Genomic DNA, 23789 nt, shown 5'->3' with positions numbered 1-23789 from the left:
GTAAGCACTGAAATGCTAAGTTATCAAGGCTATGGCTTTTTCTACTGGTTCTCTTGTACCACAAAGCAGAACTCTTTAAAACTTCTATAAGATCAAAAAGAGCACAAAATTCATACATACATCTGCCCCCCAAACCAGGAGCAATTGAAGATCTTTGTTTCCTTTTTAAAAAATGTTTTTGTTTTTTATTCCCCCCCCGAAGTGCAATCCTATTTGATCTGTCGAGGCTCACGATATGAGGATCACAGCAATGTCAGACAGACACATATTCAAAAAACCACACTTTGCAGACCTCTGTGTTAAACTCTTATTTTTCCATTCTAGAGAAATTTGTAAGCTTCGGGCATTTACAAAGGTTGAAGAGATTATTATTAATTCATCACAGGGACAGAATCTCTGCTGCTTCTGCACAAGTGTAAAGGAAGGCTGAAGTCTGCTACATCACAAGGAGACAGAGAACTTGTGAGCAACACACATGAAGGAGAGACCACAGCTGCTGAAGTGCAGTTCCTGCAAGAGCTGTTCCTCCCACAGCACCATAAAAACTTCCAAATGCACAGCAGAAAGCAGGTGCTGCGACCTGGTCTCAACTGGGGAAAGTGGACTGCAGTTTTCTACAGACAGCTGTGGTCGGATGAGCATAAAGATACTAAACTGAAATAAAAAGCCAGACATGAGAACTTTGTAGCTCTTGGCTATGAAGCCAATGGCTTCCAGGGACACGTCGTGCTAAATTCAAAAGACATAATGACCCTACAGTGAGACAGAGACACAGAAATGTGACGTGATCTATACAGAGACAGGTAACTTCAAACAAATGAAACCTGTGTCGGGATCTCACAGTGATGGATGCCAGCTGAAATGGAGGAAGTCAGTTCAGAAACCATGGAAAGCTGTCCCACTTGGACCTGCACACTACTTTTAATTTCATCTTGTGCACAGAGACAGGAAGAACACCTGGCTCTGCTATCGCAAGAATTCACCAACCAGAATCAGGCAAAGTCCCTGAGTCCCATTTTCAGCTTTGCTTGACCTCTTTTTTGAGTGAACAGCTGTGAGGTTGGGGAGGAGCTGACTCAAGTACTCAAACACTACCCAGCAATTCCAGTACTACTGAAAGAGTCTCAAACCATCTGATTTTGTTCACACCTAGCTCAAACTACAATGGCAAAAGACAGACAAGACCTTCCTGCACAAGGACTTCATCGGCAACCTGCACCAGCCAAAGCAAACAGAACTTCAGTGCCTCCTGAGGCAGCTTTGTGACACTTGGCTCTTGAACACCCGAGACACAGTAAGCCCCGAAGGAGGCAACTGCACCAGACTCTGTGTTTTGAATTTACTGTTAGCAGCAAACAAAAGGATGCAAGGACTATTTCTGCAGTACAGATCCTCCCTCTCAGAAAACTCCATGCAAAAGCAGGCTGCTCTGCCAGGCAGAAGTCAATGTTGAAACAGTGGCATCTACTGTATGTTCTGGGAGATGTTACACACATCATGCTCACACTTTCAAATCATCAATAAATGAGCTCAGTACTGCAGTCAGGCACAGACACGACACTGCCCCGACCCCCTGCCCCACTCCCTGCAAGAGACAGCAAGCAGAGAGAAGTTTCTCCTGCTTACTCACACTATGCAGACCCCAAGAAGTATCAGATGAGCAAGTCAGGCCAACCTTGTCCCTGCGTGCCTTGTTACGGACGTGGTCCCACAGCGGGATGCTGCCGGCACAGACACGCTTTGCTGCTGAATTGGACCGGTTCCTGTAGGCGTAATTCTGGCAGAAACTCCTGAAGACCCCTTGTAAGGAATAGTCAGTAACCAGTAGCTCCCACATTTTGGGACCACAGAAATTTAGGAGGCCAATGGGCAGCAGTGCTTTCCTGCAGCACTTCAGCAGACCCAAATAACAGTCTGTTTGCCAAGAGGGATTGCTTTTAACTGTGTTGGAACAGATCCGCCCCCGCCGGTGCAGCTGGCCGAGGTCCCCATAAGTTGGCCAGAACCTAAGCTGTTCTCCCCTGAATTTCCGTGATGGAAGTTTGGTTTCTATCAAACTGCATTCTTTCCCAGAATCAAGAGGAAACCATTTCTGAAGTGTCTGGTTTCCTATGAACAAGCAGCCACGCTCAGCATTCCTGAAAGCTCGACCATCAGCTGTCTAAGTGCTGCCAGGAGGGCTCTGCTGGTAGAGGCTGCCACAGTTCATCCTCCAAGCTGGAAACAGTTTTCTGTGTGCTTGCAGAACTGAGTTACGGAGAGTGCTACTGGTAGCAGAGAGACTACTTCGTTGCAGGAAAAAGAGGGTTTTGAATGTGTGCAAAACAGTTAAAGGAGAATTCTAGCATGGCCTAATCCATTTAAGCTAGTGGGTATTACCAGTTCTGTCTGGGGTAAGGCTAGGGAACCCCTACTGCCGTGCAAAACAAAAGCAAGTAAATAGACATTAAAAAATATGAGTCAAACTCCTGCTGTGCTTCCCCAGTGAATGCCATAGGGGGAGAGCTAGTAAAAGCAGTGCCCTGGAGTTGGGAACTCACAGAGACTCCTTGCTGGGTAACAGTGGGGACTGAGCAAGGGCTGCTGGTGCACCTGCTGCTGCCTCTTGCTCCTCTAAGATCTGTTGCAGGGATGGAAGGCCCCTGCACTGCCCACCTGCTGCCTGACTGTTGGCAGAGAACAGCTTGTGCTGAATAGGGGTGGCTGGAGGGGGGGTGGGATGACCCGAGCCAACCCTGCATACATCACTGGCTGCAATAAAAGAAGTACCCAAGGTGCTTTTTAAGTAACAAATCAAAGCGGATGAAAACTAATAAAAGAGCAAAGCTTGAAAAGTTCTCAACAATATTGAATGATGCAGGAAGTTAGGTTTAACAGGCTGACAAAATCACAGTAGGAAATCATAGAGTCAGTGGGAAGCAGAAAACATCATTTACACCTTGAGCAAACTTAGAGTCCCAGACCATTCAGCAGATTGACCTTCTGAGACCAGCAAGAGCAACACCGGGAAAGGGCAGCAGGAGCGGGCAGGTCATAAAGCAGAGTGAAGACAAAGAGTTAGTGAGTGCGATGCTCTGGCACAGAGAGGGGGCTGTGACAAATGGGGTCATGCTGGCTTTCGGCCTGATTTGGAGATCAGTGACCTGGAAGAAGGAACACTGAGTAGAAGAATGTAATCTACAGAGTGCTCCGAGTGAGCACAGCCCCTGCATCACCCGCCCAGGGAGCACTGTGAAACGGCTGCCTGTGCACTAATGTGACAGGGAAACTTACTGCACCTCTGAACGTTTCCTTCAAACAGTTACTTGGTTTGAGTGACAAAAGCACCCATCTCATCCCCATCGAAAGCATAAAAGACTGTGCTGTGTTTCTAAGCAAACAGGACAGACCTGCTAAGAGCCTTATGGGCTTTGCACAGCCCCCACTGGAAGTGCATGCTGCACAGGAAAACAAACAAACCGGGCTGTGCTCCCCCAGCACCTCCAGGCCTCTTGTGGCCCACTTTTTTGGCATCTGCAGTGGCAAGCTACAGCCCTAAATTCACTAATGAATCAAGCAAATGCCTCTCTGTATCCTGCACAAAACACAATAGAACAAAGCAGCTTGGCACCGCAGGGATTTCTGAGTGCAAGGTTCGGGCGCTCATAGCAAATTAGCAATGAATTAAGACACACAATTAGCATACAGAAGTCGGCAGAGGCTGAGCATGCAGAACACAAAGTGGTAGGGACCAGGAGAAAGGCAAAGTGAGGACACTGGTCAATAGCAAATGCAAGGCAGGCACTGAGCCATCCGTGCTTTGTCTTAATAAATCACCACAGAGAGCTTGCTGAATTTCGTCCCCCAGAAGAGAAATGAAAACATACAGAAAGAGAAAAAACAAAGAAGTGACAGCAGAGGTGAAATGTCTGGGAGCAAGGACTGAGGCAGCCTTAGTGTTAGTGTGTTTTATGTTATTTATTTGCATTACTTCCTCCCTTTATTAAATCTCCCTGGCAACTTCACACTCCATCAATTTTTAAGTGTAACTGATGTGTCATACATGTTGTCAGTCTCTCACTGCTGCTGGAAACTACCAGTCCAGCCATAACCCCATTCTTCTCCAAGCTCCCCACTGACACGTTAATCTTTGCCACCATCACCCCTTAGATGTGGCCCATTGCCTTCTTCATTTCCACCCTGTTTTCATTGCTGGGATACTGTTCTGCATGAGCAAACTGTTTAAACGAACTCAAGCGTGTAAAAGGTTTTCTGAGTTGACACTTGGGAGGTACTGCATGTGACAATCTGTTTTACATGGAAAACAAGCCTAGATGTCTGAAATAGCCATGTGCACTGCTAAGAGACATCTCAGATAATTAAGCAGATAAGAGTGATGGTTCTCCATGGCAGCAGAGGAATGATGGTGCACTGCTACCACTGAATGACTGCTCTAAGGTCATATCCTCCCTGATTTTCCAGCACTGCTGTGAGGGAGAAGGGAACAGTTTGCCTGAGCTGATCATGCAGAAAAACAACAACAAAGGAAGCAGCGTATCTAGGAGGCACCAACTGCAGGAGATTGATCACAGGATGAAGCATCAGTTTGCTCAGGCAGTCTGTTCCTAGGGCTCAGGCCAGTTTTGCTGACCTATGCGGTCACATGCATGCAAAGTCTGAAGACCAAATGAAAAGCAGCTACACTCAAAGCATGGGGAAGTGCCTGCCACAAGAAGCATAAAATTCAAAGAGCAAAAGTGCCAAACAAGTGCCAAAAACAGATTGCAATGTAACAACATGGATAAAAAATAGTTCAAAATGAGAGACAAAGATGCTTAAAACTGAGCTCAGCCTCATGCTTCCTGCTACACAATATATCTGTCCATTTCCTCCCCTCCCAAACATACCACCGATCTCAGATTCAGTTCTCACCAATCTCGAAATGCAGGCACCTTCTCCCTGCGTTTCTCAATGCCTAAGATGTAACAGAGACCCCCACCCATGTGTACATCCAGCACTGCTGTTCACAGGTCTCATGAGGATTTCAATTTCTACCTATATAGAAGCTGCTCCCATATTAAAACCTTGTGGTTTTACTTCTGGAGGAGAAAATTTACAGATTGGCAAGGCACAAAGCTCTTGCTCGTGGCTAATAAAAGCAGGTAAATAAAATATTCCATAGGAAGAGAAAATATGAGCAATGGGAACTACTAAAGTCACTGCCCATTCCTGGAAGCTGCTGACCACAGGGACCAATTTCCAGTCTTCCTTCCTCCTGTGCTGTTATGCAATGGAGAGATTATTATTAATAAACTTTTCACAGCCAAAACAGTCCTCGTCTCCCTGATTCATTGTCTTCCTCTCTGCAGCATTGAGAACGTGGTGAGTCAGGAATCCCAGCAGTGGGAAGCTGCAGATTTACAATAATACATTCATGGCTTGAGAATACATTACGATTTAACCAACACAACACAGAACTGTCCCTGCTTTTATCAGCTAGAGGATGCAGACACGACTCCTGACATTCCCAGACTTCTTCACTATGGGGAATTTTGGAAAAACTCACCCAACTTCACAGACATTGCCTTCAGACAGGACAGACTTGGACTGAATAACAACAATGACAACAACAACAAGATCTAGATGGACTAGCAACTCCAAAGCAAACAGAACTTAAGGTAAAAGCAACTGGAAAAAATCTGAAAGAGAAATGAATACAAAACCAATGATAGGAAAAAAATGCTGACAGCGTGAACACAGCTAACCTTCAGCCACAGGTACCCATTTTATTATGATACTATAATCTCTTCATAGAGAGAAATCTTTGGAGGTAAGAACAAGATAAAAACCTTTAATAATTCTTATCAACAACACATCTCACCAGACTTACGACTTAGGTTTGTTGTTATTCAGTCATGTTAACAAGCTGTGTGATGAAAAAGAAATCACTGAGAATGTTTAGAAAGGTCACCAAGTGTCCTTAAAAACTGCAAGGGGGATTTAGTGAAAACAAGAGCTTTTGTGTTTGCTTTCTGGGCTAAAACACAGCACAAATTCATGTATTAATCTAAACATTTCTACTGAACTTTTAAATTAAAAACTTCCCAAGCTGTTTATATTTCTCTAAAAGAATCAAGTGATTGAATTCAAGTGTCACCAGTACTTATTAACTTCATGTAAGATGTTTTAATGCAACACACACGTCCTATGCATAAAAACACATACTATTGTTGGGAAAAAAAATATAAAAAAAATTAAATCTCATACTTTTTTTTTTTTTAACCTACGTAACACATTTGAAGACCTCAGATGGTCAGTGATTCCAGAGTTCTCCAATGAGAGTACAAAAATCTCCAGGGCATTTCAGAGCTGAAAACTTGCTCTTTTGTAGTTGCTGAGCTTAACAGAAAATCAGCCTTTGTCAGCAGGAGGGACATACATATCATACAGAGAGTCACCTTCTACTAGCATTTATTGATCTGCGTGTACATTATCTCCCAAACACTCACTGTGCATTTGGTGACAAAGCTTTCCCTGAAAATAGTATGGAAGCTTCAGGGGGGAGAATGGGCCTCATCAAACTCATTTAGACAGCAAACCCTTCTAGAGTAACAGTGAGATATGATCCTGAAAGCTGCCCACAATCAGAGTTGTTTCTGAAATCCCACAGATCGCCCTGGCCTGTGTGATTATTGCTCGAAGCCTGGAGAAAGCAGTCATCCAAAGTGTGGTGAAGACCCAAAGGTAAATGAAGGTGAACCAACAGTATTTTTCTGCAAAGCAGGAAGAGCAGATACCTTTACCCTGGCAGGTCAATCAGTAGTGTCCCATCACGATTCACAGTTGTGGAAAAGTTAAAAAAAACCACCATTTATCTCAGATGCAGGCTGCTGTCATGTGCACTAAACTTTGGACATGGCAGTTATCGGGACAATAACCCTGTCCTCCAAGGCCTTGCTATCACATCAACCAACTTCTAGCACACAGGAAAGGAGGGAAGGTAGTGTTCTTCCTCACTGTATATTCATTACTTCCTCTTTTGTCTCAGCAGTACCCAGGGCTTACTGCAGCTTCTGTATACTCTGCTGAAGTTAACATGGAAATAAGAGATAAAAACAATTCTTCTTCTGAAAAAGCATCTTTTCTAATAAGGGCACAGAAGGAAGCAAGGGGGACAAGGCAAGAGGGAAGAGGCTGCTGACTTCCCACTTGTGAATCTCACTGTATTTCTCACCATCTGGAGAAAAACTCTCAGTGATGAGGCAAGAAAAGGCAGAAAAAACTCTCCAGGGCACTCCAGGATTTAAAAAAACCTTTGATGTTTTTCAGTAACGGTATCAGGACCCAGTTAAGCACAGTCTTACCTGGATCTGTCCTTTTCCCATTATGCGATCTGTGCTCTCTCCATCCTCTTTGGTGAGCTTCATTTTGTTGTAGCATTTCTCATAGCACAAAATCCTCAGAGTTTGTGAACCTTCCAACTCAATCTCAAACTCCTGCAGGGCACCAGAAAAGGACAGAGCAATGAGTACACCACAGCAGGACTTTCAGTCTCTTAATAATCAAGATATTATCCATAAAACTCTTCAGGAAGGAGCACTTCAGGTCTGGTGAAGATCTCCTCCCTGATGAAAATGGTCTGAAAATAAACTGGAGCTGTATTTTGTGTATATAACGTGGTCAAACTAAGATAGTTGGCTCTTTAGCCAGGTTTCACTGACATTCAGCAAAGCATCATTTAAAGAAACAAACTCGCCTACGTTCCTCTAATTTTGCTCTCCAGCAGGTTTGCAGGTTGGCTGTAAGCAGGCATATGTCCAATTCTCTTTATAACAAATAAAAACACCTCCAAAAAATCCTCCTTCAATATATTTTCATGGATGTCTTAAAAAAAAATAAAATCAAGCATATCTGTTTAGATGATGAAACGCTGAAAAATGCAAGAGTCATTTTGTACTGAAAAATGTATCCAGACCAAGAGAAAAATCTGTGACAAGGAATCAGAGCCAGGTGGATCTGCCATTAAAGTGACTGCTGAAAGGCAGCACAAATCCAAAGCATGCAGCATGAGCTTCAGACAAAATGGGTTCGTTTGCAGTTTTTCTACCCATCGTGCACTGATGTCACATGGAACACACCACATCAACAAGAATCCAGCCTACCTCATTCCAGTTGGGCTCCGTGGTGTCCCTGTACACTCTGGTTTTAGCCTTGTTCACAAAATAGCCAAAAGAATCGACCTCTAACGTGCAATACAAATCTGAGGAAGGGGAGACAGACTCAGGAACTTCATAGAAATTTCTAGAACCTCCTATCTTACATTAATCACATTTAGGGTGTTTCTTCATTTATATCTGCTCTGTGTTAGTACCAGTAACATTGGACAAGGCAAAGTTTGTAATCTGGACTAGCAGAGTTGCTATTTTGAAGCTGAATTACCAGAACAATGGTATAGACAGCCTCAGCACAGACAAGCCTTCCATCCATATTGTGAGTCTGGTGTGTGCTATTAACTAGTGTGTCCCATATCAAGCCACAGTGAGCAGACGGTGTACACCAATCTGAAATGAAACTTCCCTAGATACTGGATCCCATTAGCACATTGGTGCTGATTTCACTGACAACAGCATCTGCATAACATTCCTCAGAGACTAGTTTAGGGCCGAGTCATCAAAACCCCATTATTTCCACAGCCTTTAATTATGTGGTATCTATTGTTTTTGAAAAATGAGTAACGAACTGCAGACATTGCCCCTATTTTTATGTTTCAAGTTACGTTAGCCAGTACCATTGCATTCTCTAAATTTATACCAATGTCCCAATTTCACTTCCAGTTCTCCGAATCACCACTCCTCCTCATCATCAATCCACACCCAGCTGCCAACAGCACCTGAATCATCTCACCCCTGCTATCTAACCTCCACCAACAGCTCAGTGTTACAGAGCTACAACTCACTTGAACTTTGCCTGAATCCTGTGGCAGAGTGGACAATGACATTCAGGAATCCATAGAGACCTGGAGATTCATCATCTGTAAAAGAAAGCAAAGAATATTGTTAAATTCACACAGAAGCCAAGAGAGAAAAACAGAGTGATGAGTTAATTTAGCAGAAGTTTCTATCCCTAAAATGGGTCTAGCAGGAGCACGTATTCCAGCCATTTATAACTTCTGGCAGTTTTGGGCTTTTACAATACCACTGCTAGGGTCAGCAAGACAGCATTGAAGAAATACAAAGGACAAAAGTAAAATAGAGACACAAAGCCTATGCCAGCAGGCTGAAAAGCAACATAGGATGGTCTCTGACGCAGTGTCCTAGATTTGGAAATCATCACCAGATTGAAGCTGTAGCAGGAAGAAATATTAAGAGTAGCTCTAGGGGAAATGCACAAAGGCAGGCAGAAACAGGCTTTCACTGCAGCTACACCATATGAAAGCATAAACTCTAAGTCTTACCTTCTTTATTGATAGTGAGGGGAATGTTGTGGACTGTCTGGAGTTTCACACAGGAGTTTGTCAGCATCTGGAGCTCCACTGATGTGAGTGAGAAGCTTTTAAAGCCTGCCACAGAAATTCAAAGGAGCAATTAAAATTCAAAGCAAAGACTGGATGCACATTCCCTCATTCTGGGCATACTCAGCACAGCTGCTCCCTGGGCAATGCTCAGCAACGGTACCACAGCATTCAGGTCTGTACTACTGCTGCAGCCTGTCTCTGTTTAGGGCATATTCAGTTACTTTTCGGAGTAATATGTCCCAAAATGGTTAACAGGAATCGAGGGGCACCCATATTCTTGCAGAGCCAAAGAACACCCATGCCAAAATAGAAGTTTATTTGGTGTAAGGGTACAGTTGCTTCCTCTACCTGGAACTACACATCCCCACCTGCAGGGTAAATGAGAGAAACTCCTCCCACACATTCCTTACATGGGATGAGAAATAAAATTCCCCCAGACAGGCTCAGATGTGCAGACACAGAAGATTTTCAAATTGCTCCATGAATTCCAATGTGTGGTTCTCTTTTCTCAGGAAACCCTGCCCTGTACCTTATCCTCTGGATTCGGTTTCATAGATCACACCATTTGTGCCAATAACCAGCTAAGTGTCACTCACATTTCTTCTGCTGCTCCCGGATGTTCTCCCTCCACTCTGCCCTTTCATAGTCCGACGAAATGAGGAATGTGTAACTCTATCCAAAAAAGAAGAACATGGGGTAAGCATTAGTCTGACCCATCACTGAGAGCTGATCTGCCTCCAGTATTTTCTCCAGCAGAAATTCTTGGATGTACCTCTCTTCTGGTACTCCTCCCATTGCCCCACATCACGGTTTTGTCAATGACAGGCAGGACTGTGGCACTGTGCCATGTCAGCAGTGTGTGAGCAGTACCAACACACAGGCTCCTGCAGTCAGAGCCTTCACGGGGCTCTGCCCTGCAAAAAACAGCTGTGGCCCTGGCAGCACGAGGTCCCACGATAGCTCTGCACGACTCCTTATGATGGTTGCACCACGAAACCCAAAAGTCTCCACCTCAGGCCAAGACACTGATGCAAGCTGAGGAAGCAGTGACTAGCTTCTGAATTTTGTGTGGTTTGTAACAGAATCCTGTGACACTCCTTCGCCCCGTGTGTGCTAAGGCCACTGTGCCAGAGCAGGTGATACCTCTGGCACACTGAGAGTCCCATGAAGGAGATCATTCTCAGTATCCCTGGTGCCAAGTGCAGCATGCAGCTCTGAGAAGACAGCCTTGAACTGAATGGGAGACCAAAAGGGAGTAGCTGCAGAGCTTTTTCTTAGGTGAAGAGGGCAGTTCCTATTGCTCTGACAGAACTTGTCCAACCAAAGACAGGTGCTGAGCTAATAGCTCATTTATATATTTATTACTTCTTTTAATGCCAATGCCATATTCAAATTAGTCACAGTCTTGCAAGACATTATCATAACCTTCAGTGTAGAAAGAGTTAGGTGTCTGCTCCTTGGAAAGTGCTTTTAGGGCAGACAGAGGAAAATAGGCTCTCCTTATGCAACACACATGCAAACACACAGAGTCCGTTAACATCTGTCTGGTACACAAAACCTGAGACAGGCTGAAATTGCTGCTCACCTTGCCATTGCGATTGTGCACTCGGAAAGCCATGTTGGGAGACATCAGCAGAAGGAGTGATTCCTGTTCAGAGAGCTTCTTTTTCAACCTCTCAATGACCTTGCTGCCCTTATTGGCCCTCTGAATGGTGGGGGAGAAAGGGAGACAGAGAACATGCACATAATTCTCCTACACTTGCCCCCATGTACACAAACACACATTTTCAGAGCCACAGTCCCTTCTCTCTAAAGGAAATGAAACGGCCCCAGGCAGAAGAAATGCTGCCAACAGGATCCACAGGCTCCCAGCTGCTAAGGAAGATGTTTCTTGCAATATCTCTGCAGTCAGACTGGACTCTGTGCCATTCCAGCTACCCCAGACAAAGGTGCAGAGGAGGAAGGTGCATGCCCTCTACTTCTACTATGCCCTGTATTTTTTGTTCCACAGGCCACAGCAGCATCACATTGCTGGGCACCCATAGCACTGCTAGGTCCTTCACAAGCATCCCTAGTTAAGGAGAGTGTAAGCAACTTCTCTAAAAGCTGCTCAGAACTTCTGTCATCAAAATTTTCTCCCATGTGCCATTCACCGCTGTGTTTTCAACAGAGGCCACCTAAAAACAAGGCTTGTCTTGGATAAAACTCAGTCCAAAATCCAGCCATGTATGTTGTTTTACACTGATGCACCAAAGCACACATCTTAAGACACAGGCGTCTTCTAATTAAAAAGCTTCCACGTGGTGTCCCTCCCAGTACTTTACATTTTCCAGGAAAACCTCCCTGAAAGCCAGCCATGGCAGAGTAGACTGTCTTTTCATTGTACAAGAAATATTAATATCCAGTTCTACAAACCAGCAGGCTTTCAGCTTTCAAAGTCCTGAGAAGCATAACTGAGCCTGCAAAGTGCACTGCTTCTGATCAAAATCACTTGCAGGATCATACTCAGACAGTCAGAAGCCAGGCTTTCCAAATATTAGTATGCTACACTCCCAGTCCTTCTCATGTCTACAGCGTAGGAGCTCCACTTTCAATGTATAAATTGATACAATCACAGGCAGTTCCATGTAAGGAGGGGAACAACACAGCATTTTTGTTGTTTCTGCATCCTTAAAGGAGGCCATCAAACGAGCAGTGCACTAGGATGAGCAACAACGAGCTGTGCAGCACTCTAGATATCCCTGCTAACTGAGCTGTACCACGAATCCTGCTGAACAGCCTGCTCTAGCAGGATTCTCCATGCTGTGCAGCTCTGGGAACGTTGCTTCTATCAGCATCTCATCTCAGCAGAAATACTGAGTCTGTTCTGCATGTGGGATGGCGTGTTCAAGCCCTTTTTACCTTTTCACGCTGGATATCGTTCTTGATCTGTGATATCTTGATCTTCATGGCATCCAGTTCCTCATCAGGTACCAGTGGGATGTTGGGCACCGCCTCGGACTCATCCACCATTTGGAAACTAAGGTCAGTGAGTGGGATGTACCATTTGCAGTCATACTGCTGGCTTTTTCTGAAAGACAGCAGGTCCAAACCTTTACTACTTACTGGTGCTTGGCAACACTCACTCCCTCTTCCCACAAGTCTTTCCTCATTATAGCTCATGAGATACAGAAGCAGGGACAGCTTTTTTTTTCCTACATGGAAGTCACAAAGCCTGGTAAAAGCCTGCTTCCCAGTGAGAAAGCCAAGTACAGTGCACAACAAAGCAAACTGTTCTATAACCTAGATCTTTCTGTCCTAAAAAAAAAAAAAAAGAAAGAAAAAAAACCAGAAAAGTCTTTTGCACACCCTCTCAGTCTTGTGCTCTGCCTCTTCAAAGCCTCTGTAGAGGCAGAGTTTGAAAGCAAAGCCATGTGTACAAATGGTGGCTGCCTGTGGTCTAAGCTCGGGTCTCTCCTGCCTGAGCTAGGATGGTCAAGTGGGATAGAACTGTCAGAGTACAAACTCACATGTAACCCAACCAGAACAAACTACATCTTGTGTCTGCCATTCTGCAGTGCTTTCACCAGAATAGTTAGCTCACTCTTTTCTTTTAAATGTTTCATGCTATTTACTCCCTTCCCATCCCTCCTGCCAGTAACATACACTCTTGGGAAAGTCCCACTGTTTTTAAAATTACTTCTCTGGAATCACAGGCTTCAGAAGGGGCATGAGCAACTTGTTGCTTGAGGAGAGCAAGCAGAAAAGTTTCTCAGAGCAGAACATTTATCAAATGAAGAGAAGCCCTGAGACAAGTATGTTGGTAAAGGTTCCTCCCTAATTCAGCTGTGAAAAATTTCAACAACACTTTATAACTGCACTTTGGGGTCAATGAGAAACTTGGTCTCCCTTATTGTATATTCTCTATTTTTATGCAAAACTGTTAACTGGCTGTAGCTACAATATCAAAATGAATAACCTCAATAGCAAAAGAAAGTGAGGAATTACACCTATAAGGGAGAGGTAGAGAAATGAATGACAGTTGTCCAGAATAGCAGATGCTACAGCACATCCTATTTCCTAGAAAAGCTCTTAGGTAAAAATAAAAAAAATTAAAAATTAAAAATTAAAAATAAGCCTTCCCTGATGGATCAGGGCTTAGACAAGGTCTCGTATGATGGACAGTACTTGCTGACCACACTCTGTCCAACTACATCTTATAGATTACAGTTACCCAGGACTGGAGTATTCATATTCATCTACTGTTGCTGACTAAACCCAGGACTCTGCTGAAGCTGAGATACAAAGCACGTTGCCCAGAAGGGAAACCTCACCCTCCAATCTGCTTCTTGAGCTTGGCACACAGGAACAGATCAGTGAAAAGAAAGACATGACGTAGTTTGCGAGCCCCCTCAACAAGCTCCACCATGAAACTGTCCTTCAGGAGCTGCCGGTGCTGGAGAAAAACAGAGAAAATGTTTTAGTTAGTGAAGAAAAGGCCCCAGTTATGGCACTGAGCCTCCCTCAGCAACACACTCCTTATGCCTGACTCCTACCAGAGCCAATTCAATAAAATGTTCCAATTCAGGCAAGGAAAAATAAAGTTGTTATATGCTCCTTGCTGTGAGCTCTGCTCCCTGCAGCTGCTGCCTTCTCTCCCGGGGGCAAAAATGGCCTTACTCAGGTCAGAGCTGAGGTTTATTTCCATCACCTGTCTCTGAGACCAAGTGTTACTTATGGTGAGTCATTGCCTGGCTTTAAGTACCTAAGTGCCACCATCACGGCATCCCTCTTACAGACAGCAGAGAGCAGCAAACTCCACTTTTCTATCTAGATTTCCACTATCGTTCAGCTACTGAATTCAGCTTAAGCTCCCCCCACTCCCCATATACTAGATACAAAATGTGCATCTATAGCAAACTTCGCTGTAGTCCCTTATCTGCTTGCTTGTGTTTAAACAGGACCATCTGAATATGCCCCCACCCTGCACCTATTAAAAGATTTAAAAATAAATAAATGAATAACATAAATCAAATATTCCCCAAACATAGATGATACGGAGGAATTGCATAACCTTGATGCCTTTATTCCTATTTCTAGTTCCTGGGAGACTTAAAACCTCCTAAAATAAGAGGCATACATTGGAGGGCAGAAGCATCTTTTTCCTTCTTCCCCTACAGGGACTCCATGGCTGACAAACATAAAGGCTGGAGCTCTGACACCGAGACAGATGGGTCTGTGCTGTCACCAGTGACCAACACAGGAGTTTCAAGCCCTCCTCTACGCCCAGGCCTTCTGTTCTGATGTCAGGATCAATACGAGTCCAAGTGCACATCATGAAGAATAGAAATCTCCCAATGATTTTCAAACAGAAGTCAAGGGTATGTCACTTCGGCAAATGTTATTCCCACAAATATGTATAACTGTCAGTGTTAGTTTGCTTCACAGTCAGTACAAGCAGCCACCATCAGCTTCTGCACACGGATCTCCTAAGACTGCTTTTTCCTCACCCATAATACTTTTACTTGTTACTCCAGCTAAGAGGATGCTCTACTGACACCAACGAGTGACACGTTACACAGACTCTACATGCCAAGACAGCACCATGATGTACATAGGAGAGATCTGCTCACACTGCTCAGTGCTAACCAACAACACCCCCTTCTGCTCTGTCACTGTCAGCCTTCTCCAGGCCCACGCACGACTTGTCAGCAGGACAAGCATCTCCGCAGGAAACTCATATGCAAAATCTGTCCTTTGCCAAGAGGCAACCCTGCTTAGCTGTGCAGCAGTGTGCAACAGCAAAGCAGTTAACCTCAGCAAGGTCAAGACATCCAAACCAGAATTTAGGCCTCAGTTTCTCAAGGTTATGCCTCACAGGTTTTAATTGCTTCATGACTTAACGAACCTCAAGCACATTTACTGCAGAGGGTGTGGGAGTGCAAACCCCTGTGCTCCCCTCTCCTTCCTCCTACCATCCCTCCCATCCTGGTTCTCCAAAATGAAAACAAACCACATCAGTCCCAACCCCAGTAGGCAGCGTGGCAGGAAACATAAGGGAGAGAAATGTCCTTGCAGTCACAGTTCTTGTTTCTAGTCTGTTCTAGAGTGCCCTAAACTTCCTGACACAGACTGAGTCTGCACTTTCCTGTCTGCAGCTTGCAACCACACGCTACTACAACACAGCATGTCAGCATCTCACCTTGGGACCGCCTGCCACTACACAAAGCTGCACCTTTCCCATAGTGCCAGAAAGTTAATGCTGCTCCCTAGCAGACGAGACTGTTGTCCCATCTCTCTGGGAATGAGCCTGTGAAGATGCAGCATCCAGCAGTGATTTAGGCTCTGGAAGGCCCACACATACATTAATATTTATTTTTTAGGTGGGTGTGAACCTCCTGGCTTCTTCTCAGTGGTTTTGGAGGCAAGGCCTGCATGCACTGATGTCTGCTGCTGATGTGCACTTGCACATGGCTCCCCACTCCTGCCTGATGAACAAATCCCAGGTAGGCAGGAAACTCAACACATCCAGCTTTGAAAATAAATAAATAAAAAGGAGGAAGTATGTTGGCAGTAGCAAAAACACTCTCCACACCTGCAAAGAATTTCTTCTGGGAGCAGTAATGAAGCATGGAAAGAGATTTTCTGAACAAGCCCAAAACCTGATCTTGGGCTGCTACATCTGATGCATATTAATTATGCTGCAACTCAGCTCTGCTCATCTCCTCTGCGGCAATGAGGATAGCTCCTCGTTGCCTGCCCAACCTCTGCTCATTGCTCATCTAAACCACACTATTTTGAAGGTAAGCATTTCCTCCAATGAAGGGAACAGTAACTGCAGACCTTCATGCCAAGCCTCCACAAAGTAAGAAGAGTCCATCAGCAATCTCTGCAGCAAGGCTGCACATGGCTTTCCCAGTCCACATAGGTGATCCCTCTTTTTGCCTTCTAAATTTGCATTTTACTGCTCAGACCTTGGCTGCCATCATCCAGGCAGACTTTCTCTAAGCAGTCATTCTCTGTCCCATATCTCCCTAAAATCCAAGCAGAAAGCTCAGCTATACAATGCCAAAACAGGGGTGTGATTTAAAAGCCTTTGTATTTCCCACATGGGACTAAGGTACCACTTGTTTGCGCTGAGTTTACTTTGGCTGGCACTCTGGGGTACAAATATCCAGACTGACAAAACACAGTGCTTCCATGAGGCAGCAAAGGTTTTTGGCACCAGGTTCTCTCAGAAATAGAGTTGGGTGGAAAAGCAACAAGGGTATATTTCCTAAGCTTGCTTGGAACAAAAGAGGTGAAAAGGATGTATGTTAGTCAGCCACTCAGGGGAAAATACTAAGCTTCCCAGAGCTTTCATTCTTCATTTCTTCTCACTCCGGAGCTAGTTTAGAAAGTCTCCCCTATGGAGCAAAGGAATACTACTACAACGAGCAACCAAGGATCGAGTGAGGAGAGGACAGGAAAAAGAGTTTGTGAATCAAGTCAGGAAGCATCACCTCACAAGGGCGTGGAGCTTGATAGTAGGTCTAACTACCAGCTTCTCTGGGAAGACAGGACTTTTCCTTAGGGCTGGCCACAGCAGGCGTGCACCAGGCAGCTCAGCATCAGAGGAGCAGAGGAGGAGCACTTCCAGCAAAGGGTCACATCCTTTGTTGCAAATGAGTCAACTTGCCAGGAGGGTTCAACAGGTCAGAGGAAAACAATATAAGGATTTCCCAACTGGCTCACCAGATCCCTGCCAAGCCCCATAGCAAGGGAGCACAAGGCACCTTTCTGACCTCCTGCATCAGACAGCCCATCCTACCCCACAGCCTGGGAAAGCCAGGGGTCTCCATAGGCAGCACTTGTGCCTGTCAGGTGCCCATGCCGCCTCAGTTCCACAGGTCATATCTAGCATTTCTTCTCTCACCCATTTCTGTGTCCCAGACAGAACAGCTCTCCCTTTATGTCCTTCAGTGCTTGAATATCCTCTTTGGATTGCTTGTTGCTGTCCTCCTCCTCTTCCCTCTGCCAGTGAGCATCTCTCCATTCTCTGCTAGCAGCATGCTCATCTATTCACTCTACAGTGTTTTTGTGCTATTTGGACATGATAAATCCTACTGCTGTCACGTACTGTTTAACTCCAAGAAGTGTGGCAGAAGATGTCTGAGACACATTAGAAAAAGTGGCATTTAAAAATATATTCATCCAGAAGCACAGCTGCACAAAGTGACTCCCAGGGAAAGAGCTCACCCGATGCGGTGACAGCAGTGGCCTGCAGCATGTGTGGGTGAGGGCCCCTGGGAGGACTGGAACATGTGTGATGCAGGAGGAGAAGGGTAAAAGCAGAGATGGGTATTGGCATATGTCAGCGAGGAAGAGGTGGTTTGGCTTTCTGCAGAGCGTAGGAAGAAAATGATTCCTTGTGTGTGCATGTCTTTCAAGACCAGCATTGCAGAATTAAGGGATCCTATGTCTGGAGAGATAAACTGGCTGCTTTTTGCATATTTAATAGCTTTTTTCTTTACTTTTTTTTCCCAAGCTTCTGTCACCAGGAGCTCTCTGACTCCAGCTGTGAGGCAGCGTGAAGCATCCAAGAGTATTTTTTAGTATTCTTCTGTCAACACCTGCCCAAGAGCTCCAGGAGAATTAGGCACCAGGTCTTGAGCTGTGCATGCCTGCCTGCCTGCTTCTAGCCTTAGTCCTCAACTTTTTGAAGGCTTTAGTTTGCACATCTGCTCTCTTGCAAACCTTTCCTACTCTAAGTCAAACAGAAGCCCAAAGAAGCAATATCCAGCCTCTTGCCTGCAGTTACATGCCTCATTTAGATATGTTAGAGCAGTCTGACAACAACCTCTTCACTCCAGAGCAGGAGGAGAAGGTCCACAGCAGCATAAGCTGATCTAAAATGTGATTTGGTGGCTTGTTTCCAGAAGGAACAGCCTGTCTGCTCTCTGCATAGAGACTGGTGCTGGATAACAGATACTAAGCTACTCAGCCAGTAGAATGACCCAAAACTAAAAAATTGGCTTCGTGTTCAGGTATCTCCATCCCTCCATGGCACTGTGGGGTCACATAAATCCCAGTGCTAACACTTCAAAGAGTGTGGGAGTGCGTGGCCATGGGCAAGGCAGAATGGCAGCCACCACCACTCAGATTAGTTTGAACTACCATGAAACAACACCCTGCAAAGAGTACAAGATGAGCTGCTGTCAGGGAAGGGACATGTGTCTCCCAGATGAACTCTGCAGTTTTATTAACCTCCGCTTTACAAGAATGGGCTGAATTAGCTGGAAGCACAAATCTTGGCAGGGAAAGATGACACACGCTCCAACAGTCATTTGCATCTAGGTTCAGTTGAGAAGAAACATGCAATCCACGGAGCTCATTTGTTAATAAGTCTGGAAGGGCTATAATTCCCTCCCTTCTGGCATATAATATTTGTACATACTTCATCTCAAAGCACTTATTTTCCTGCTTCTCTAGGGGACCACCCCCTGTAAAACCTTAAATAGATTTCCTATTAAAGATGAAAGAACAGAAGAGAAGAAGGATCGTGGCCTGCTCCACGATCTTAAAGGGTGCAAGATTTTCCACATCCCCATTCTGAGTCAGAGGGTACTGTGCTACTCAGACCCCCTCTTCCCTTCCTTTGTGAAACTCATTTATTTAGAGTGGATATCTGGAGATAAAACATCAAAAATGTAAAGAAGTAAGATTACAAAAGTAGTAAGCTGGGAAGAAAAGGAGCAGCAAGAGAATGGCACAGATCAGGCTGAGGGGGGGGCAGGTACAAAAGTCTGGGAAAAGCCTCCAGTAAATTCCTCCTGGCTCCCATTGTGCTGCCATCTACAAAAGGCTCAAACCATTCCTGAGAGGTACAGACGGAGCTGGGGCTGAAATTCTCCAGGCAAGACCAGAGTGCCATCAAAAATTGCAAAACCTTTACTCCTCTCCACACTTCCCCCTTTCCTTTGAGCCTTACTGTGAAGACATACCCAAACCCTTCTGCAGATCGTGGAGGAACATAATATATTCTTCTCCTCAGCACAGGGCTCCCATGCTCTGATAGCCAAATTCAGCCTGCTGCCTTTCCAAACACCAAACAAGCACACTGAGTGAACCACTCACAAACCAAACAGGATGGAGCTGGTGCTATCCTTACTCCTTTGTACCATCAGCCCCCTACAAACCACAAAATAAAGAAGTCTAGTTATTGTTAGCCTGATCAGCAGCAAGGGCCAAACTGTGTGCAGTATTCCCTCAGTCCTGGCTTGCAGGCTTAGCCCACTTTTCCTCCCCTCTCTGCTGTAGCACTTTCTGTCACTGCAGTGAACGGTTTTACTCCCTTTGCATTCATCTCCTCGCACTAACTGAAATACTCACTCAGCCCCAGCAGATTAAATCATGTTCGTGCATCACAGAAAACTTTCAGTTTACATGCGTAAATCCAGAATTAGAAACAAAAAGCCTGCCATGACAAGCAGGACTTGGGCACTCGTCTGCAGGAATGACATCTGGCATCATGCAGGAAGGCAGCAGGCAGGTCAGTGTGAGCCAGAGCTCACGGAGCAGGGAACCACCTTTTGTGGAAGAGATGAAGGCTGCCTGTACAATGTGACCTGCACTCTTCCTAGCAGCCTGTCACCAGGGAGATTAGCCACTCGCTGCTTCCCCCAGTTCAAAGAGATCCTGAAAAAAAGAGCTGAAGAAAAGGAGATTTGACTCCTCCCCATGATGCACCCCAAGGAGGAAACATACTCTGCATAAAAGGCAAGGACTGGGGAAAAAAGATAACTGAGATCAACACCTAAGCAATGCATGAAGGAAAAATGCCATTTTCCCTCCTCCTCCACCAAGAAAATTTCAAAGGGGAATAAGACCAACAATGGAAAAAAAAAAAAAAGAAAAGCTATCAAAGCAAGCTGGTGATTCATTAAAATAAAAAAATGCATTATGTATAGAGGGTAGTCAATTAGGAAATGCAAACTGCACACAGCCCTGTCACCCCAGGGGAAGCATAAGCAGAGGGAGTGGGAGGAAAGGAAAAACAGAAAAGGAAAAATGTACAGGCATAAACAAAACCCAGCCATGACCCCAAGGTGAGCAGTATGTAGAAAGCAACAACTATCACTAACCCACACAGAGTGGCTGGAAGCATGCTTCTGCCTCTGGATTATGGTGCAAAGAATGAACACAACTACTCTCCAGATAATTACTTATTTAAAAGGAAGTGGAATACTTGTGTTAAACAACTGGAGAACGTATCCACATTCAGCTTCCCGGAGTGGAAGGCAAACTCTGGGAAGCATCAGAAGCAAGATCTTTTCTTCCCTGGGCTCAGTACAAGCAGTGCGTGGAAAAGCAGAGCACAGAGGGTTCCAGTTTCCTCCAGCACACCTCCAGCCCTCTCCTTGGATACGTTCTCTTCTTCCCTCTATCATACACAAAATCACTAGAGGACCACTGAAGCTGTGAACAGACCTGCAGAGCACAATTCCGACAGGCCTCTCCCTTCCTGCTTTGTAAGATCTGACAAACATATTGCTCCAAAAAGAGATCATCAGGATTATCCTCCTGAGCCAGCCCTGCTGCCTGCGCTCTGGCACTTCATTAGGATTCTGCATGACACTTTCCAAAGCCTGCATCCCTCATTGAGATGCTGACAGACAACAGAGTGCTCCCTCCCCTGCAAGGGGACATTCCAGCCTGCAATTTCTGCTGCGACTCAATCAGCATCCACTTTAATGAGGCCATCTACTATCTCCAGACCCTGGTGAATGATGTTTGAGTTTCCATCTCAGCCTTCAATTGCTCAGTCCTCCCTCTTCTCAGCTGCAGTCTTCCTCAGTTAAATGAGAATAGGAGCAAGAGTTGCAGGTGAACAGTACACCCTATTTTCAGTACTGCAGCTTCTAGCTGATCTTTGTCAGATGATAATCAGTTTAACAGCTAAAAGCAAGCATATTTAGCTGACAGGATTTGGGAATACATCTTGAAGGTTTGTGGTACGTTAACAATCTCCTGGGCTTCGTAGGAGATGTTTTTGTACAGGGTAATTTGGGTCACTTTTGATCAGCCAGTGTTTTTGGCATGCTACCACAATTCCTCTTACAAATTTATTATCTGAGCTGGACCTCTCTTTTGCCCAATCTCTTACACCCTCCTGTCTCTTAGTACTTCTGTCAGTCCTGCTGTATCCTCATCAGGAAGGACTGAACTGCTGTCTAGTGAAATTACAAGGCATATGAATCAAGCCCACTGAGGCACATAGAGGTTTCATGCTGTGTAGGTTTATGTCTTCCATGCACAGCATGACACGCAAATAAGGGAACTCCACATCTTAGAGCTTCTTGGGCATATTCAAGCTTATAGCAGAGCTGAGAAGAACCATATCACACCTGTAGGATTTAAACATTTCCCTTTGCTTTCCCAGCCCATTTCATTTGTTTTGCTTCCTGTCCCATTTAGAATATTGTTCTTTAGAAATGAGGATGCAAAAGAAAAATAAAAGAGAGATTCATGGCATGAAATAACATTCTAGAACATAGCTTTTCCTAACCTGTTATGATTTATGATATTTCCTTGCCTTTTCCTCTTTCTAGGCTTCCTGTTTGGCTTGTGTTTGCAGGTGAAATACAAATCCATTTAGTGCATAACTGTGCATCTTAGAAATTATGTATGACAAATTATTATAACAGTGCTAAGGACAAAACTCACATCATTCTTTTCCTCTGGGTTTTCAAACTGTTTTCCTAGCAGAAAACAGAGAAGCTGTACAATATCCTTTAGAAAACAAGGACACTGCATAAACTGTTTCTTAGCAACAAACAAATGAATAGCTCAGGTTCCCAGTCTGCTCCACAAAGGCACAACCAGTATTTAGGAACTGAGAAAATAACGGAAGCAGGAAGACTCACCTCCCCCTTCTTTACAGTCATGGACTGCCGACGAGGAGTGATCTCCTCATTGATGCTGGAAAGGAAGTTCTGTGAGATCCGCAGGGCATCCTGCAGGAGTGGATGATCAGGGTGGCTCACTGGAGTGTGCTTGAGTAAATCCTGACACCAAGAACACAAGCAAAGAACAGAATCATGAGCAGCACTGGAAAGCAGTGCCCCCATTGCTAAGTCCTTAAACTGAAGCCATCAGAGATGACACTCCTTGGCTTCTTATAGACAAGAGTAACTGCAAAGGAAGAGAATGACAACTCTGCACTTTGTAACAGCACTGGAGAGCTACCAGGGTACCATGGGCTCCCTCTCAGTGTAAAGAAGAGGTTTCTATGCAGCACAGCAGCTTATTTTTTGCAGTCCTGCAGCTCAGTGGAAAATATGAGGGGAAAAGAAAATAGGAAACAGGAAAAAAAATTGCAAACTGCCCTTCAGATACTTACATGCAGTACAAGTGTGCTGCGAGTCACTCGATCCACCGGCTTGTATAGCAGAGCTGTGAAAAAAGGCACAGCAGGAACATGAAAAAGAGGTACCTAAATACAGCCCCTACAGAACAACTTGTCCAATGCCACTAAATGCACAGGCACAGGTTTATTAACTGTTGAGGTACTAGAAACTCTTCTCCAAGGTTAACACGCTACATAGCCAGTAAAATACACATGAACACACAGAGGAAATAAACATGCTCTACAGCAAACAAATACCCACTTGTGAGCATACTCTATCACACAGTGGATGAAGAGCACACAAAGTGGTACAGAACAACTGCAAACAGCATGGCACACTTGCAACAATTCCCTGGCAACCTGCCTGGTCCCACAGGTCAGAATCGGGCCTTGCACTCTTAAAGTTGCCAAGGAGGTCCCTGAAAGGTTGGCAGTGCATCCCTCCTTCTGGAGTTCAGCATGACACTGTTGAGAGCTTCCAAACCCTGATAATAGGCCAAAAAAGGAAGGGGATTGGCTTTTATATTAATCATTTTGGAAGCTTCATATAACATAACTTATCTTGTACTAAATGTACATATAAAGGCAAGCATAATGAGAACAGAGCTTGACCAAGCCCACTAGAGAAGGAAAAAAAAAAAGAGCTTCTAGGCTGACATTGGTGCTAAAATGGGGAGTAGGTATTTTCTTAAGAACACAGCAGTCCTTTGGTTAGCCTGGTTATGCCCAAAGGGACTCATCAGGTTTAAGCTGGGCAGGAGTTCACCCATGCACGCATGCAATTTACTATGCAGAAGCTCTACTACTTAGCAAGAGGAAACTGATTTCCCATGTAAAGCCAACAGAGACTCCACAACCTTCCAACATTTAAAAAGAAGAAGTGAGAGTGAAGGCTTGGCAACAGCCCCCACGCAGTCCTGACAAACCAGT

General features: G+C 44.8%; 1 protein-coding gene across 1 annotated transcript in view; it reads right to left on the bottom strand.

The window, feature by feature from the left end:
• BCR (BCR activator of RhoGEF and GTPase) overlaps positions 1 to 23789 on the bottom strand; it is a 93356-nt gene that overhangs the window by 6885 nt on the left and 62682 nt on the right. Inside the window, exons 8-17 of the mRNA XM_065738957.1 lie at positions 22854 to 22906; positions 22378 to 22518; positions 13807 to 13928; positions 12395 to 12563; positions 11079 to 11198; positions 10090 to 10165; positions 9434 to 9538; positions 8936 to 9010; positions 8142 to 8239; positions 7344 to 7475 (exon numbers count right to left, since the gene is read on the bottom strand). Coding sequence (XP_065595029.1) covers positions 7344 to 7475; positions 8142 to 8239; positions 8936 to 9010; positions 9434 to 9538; positions 10090 to 10165; positions 11079 to 11198; positions 12395 to 12563; positions 13807 to 13928; positions 22378 to 22518; positions 22854 to 22906 — 1091 coding nt within the window. The remainder of the gene's footprint in view (positions 1 to 7343; positions 7476 to 8141; positions 8240 to 8935; positions 9011 to 9433; positions 9539 to 10089; positions 10166 to 11078; positions 11199 to 12394; positions 12564 to 13806; positions 13929 to 22377; positions 22519 to 22853; positions 22907 to 23789) is intronic.

Source organism: Cyrtonyx montezumae, unplaced genomic scaffold (genome assembly GCF_038088225.1).
Source record: "Cyrtonyx montezumae isolate F1298 unplaced genomic scaffold, pur_monq_1.0 scaffold_23, whole genome shotgun sequence".
NCBI lineage: Eukaryota > Metazoa > Chordata > Aves > Galliformes > Odontophoridae > Cyrtonyx > Cyrtonyx montezumae.
Note: the sequence above shows the minus strand (reverse complement) of the source record. Positions and strands in the feature narration are given on the sequence as shown.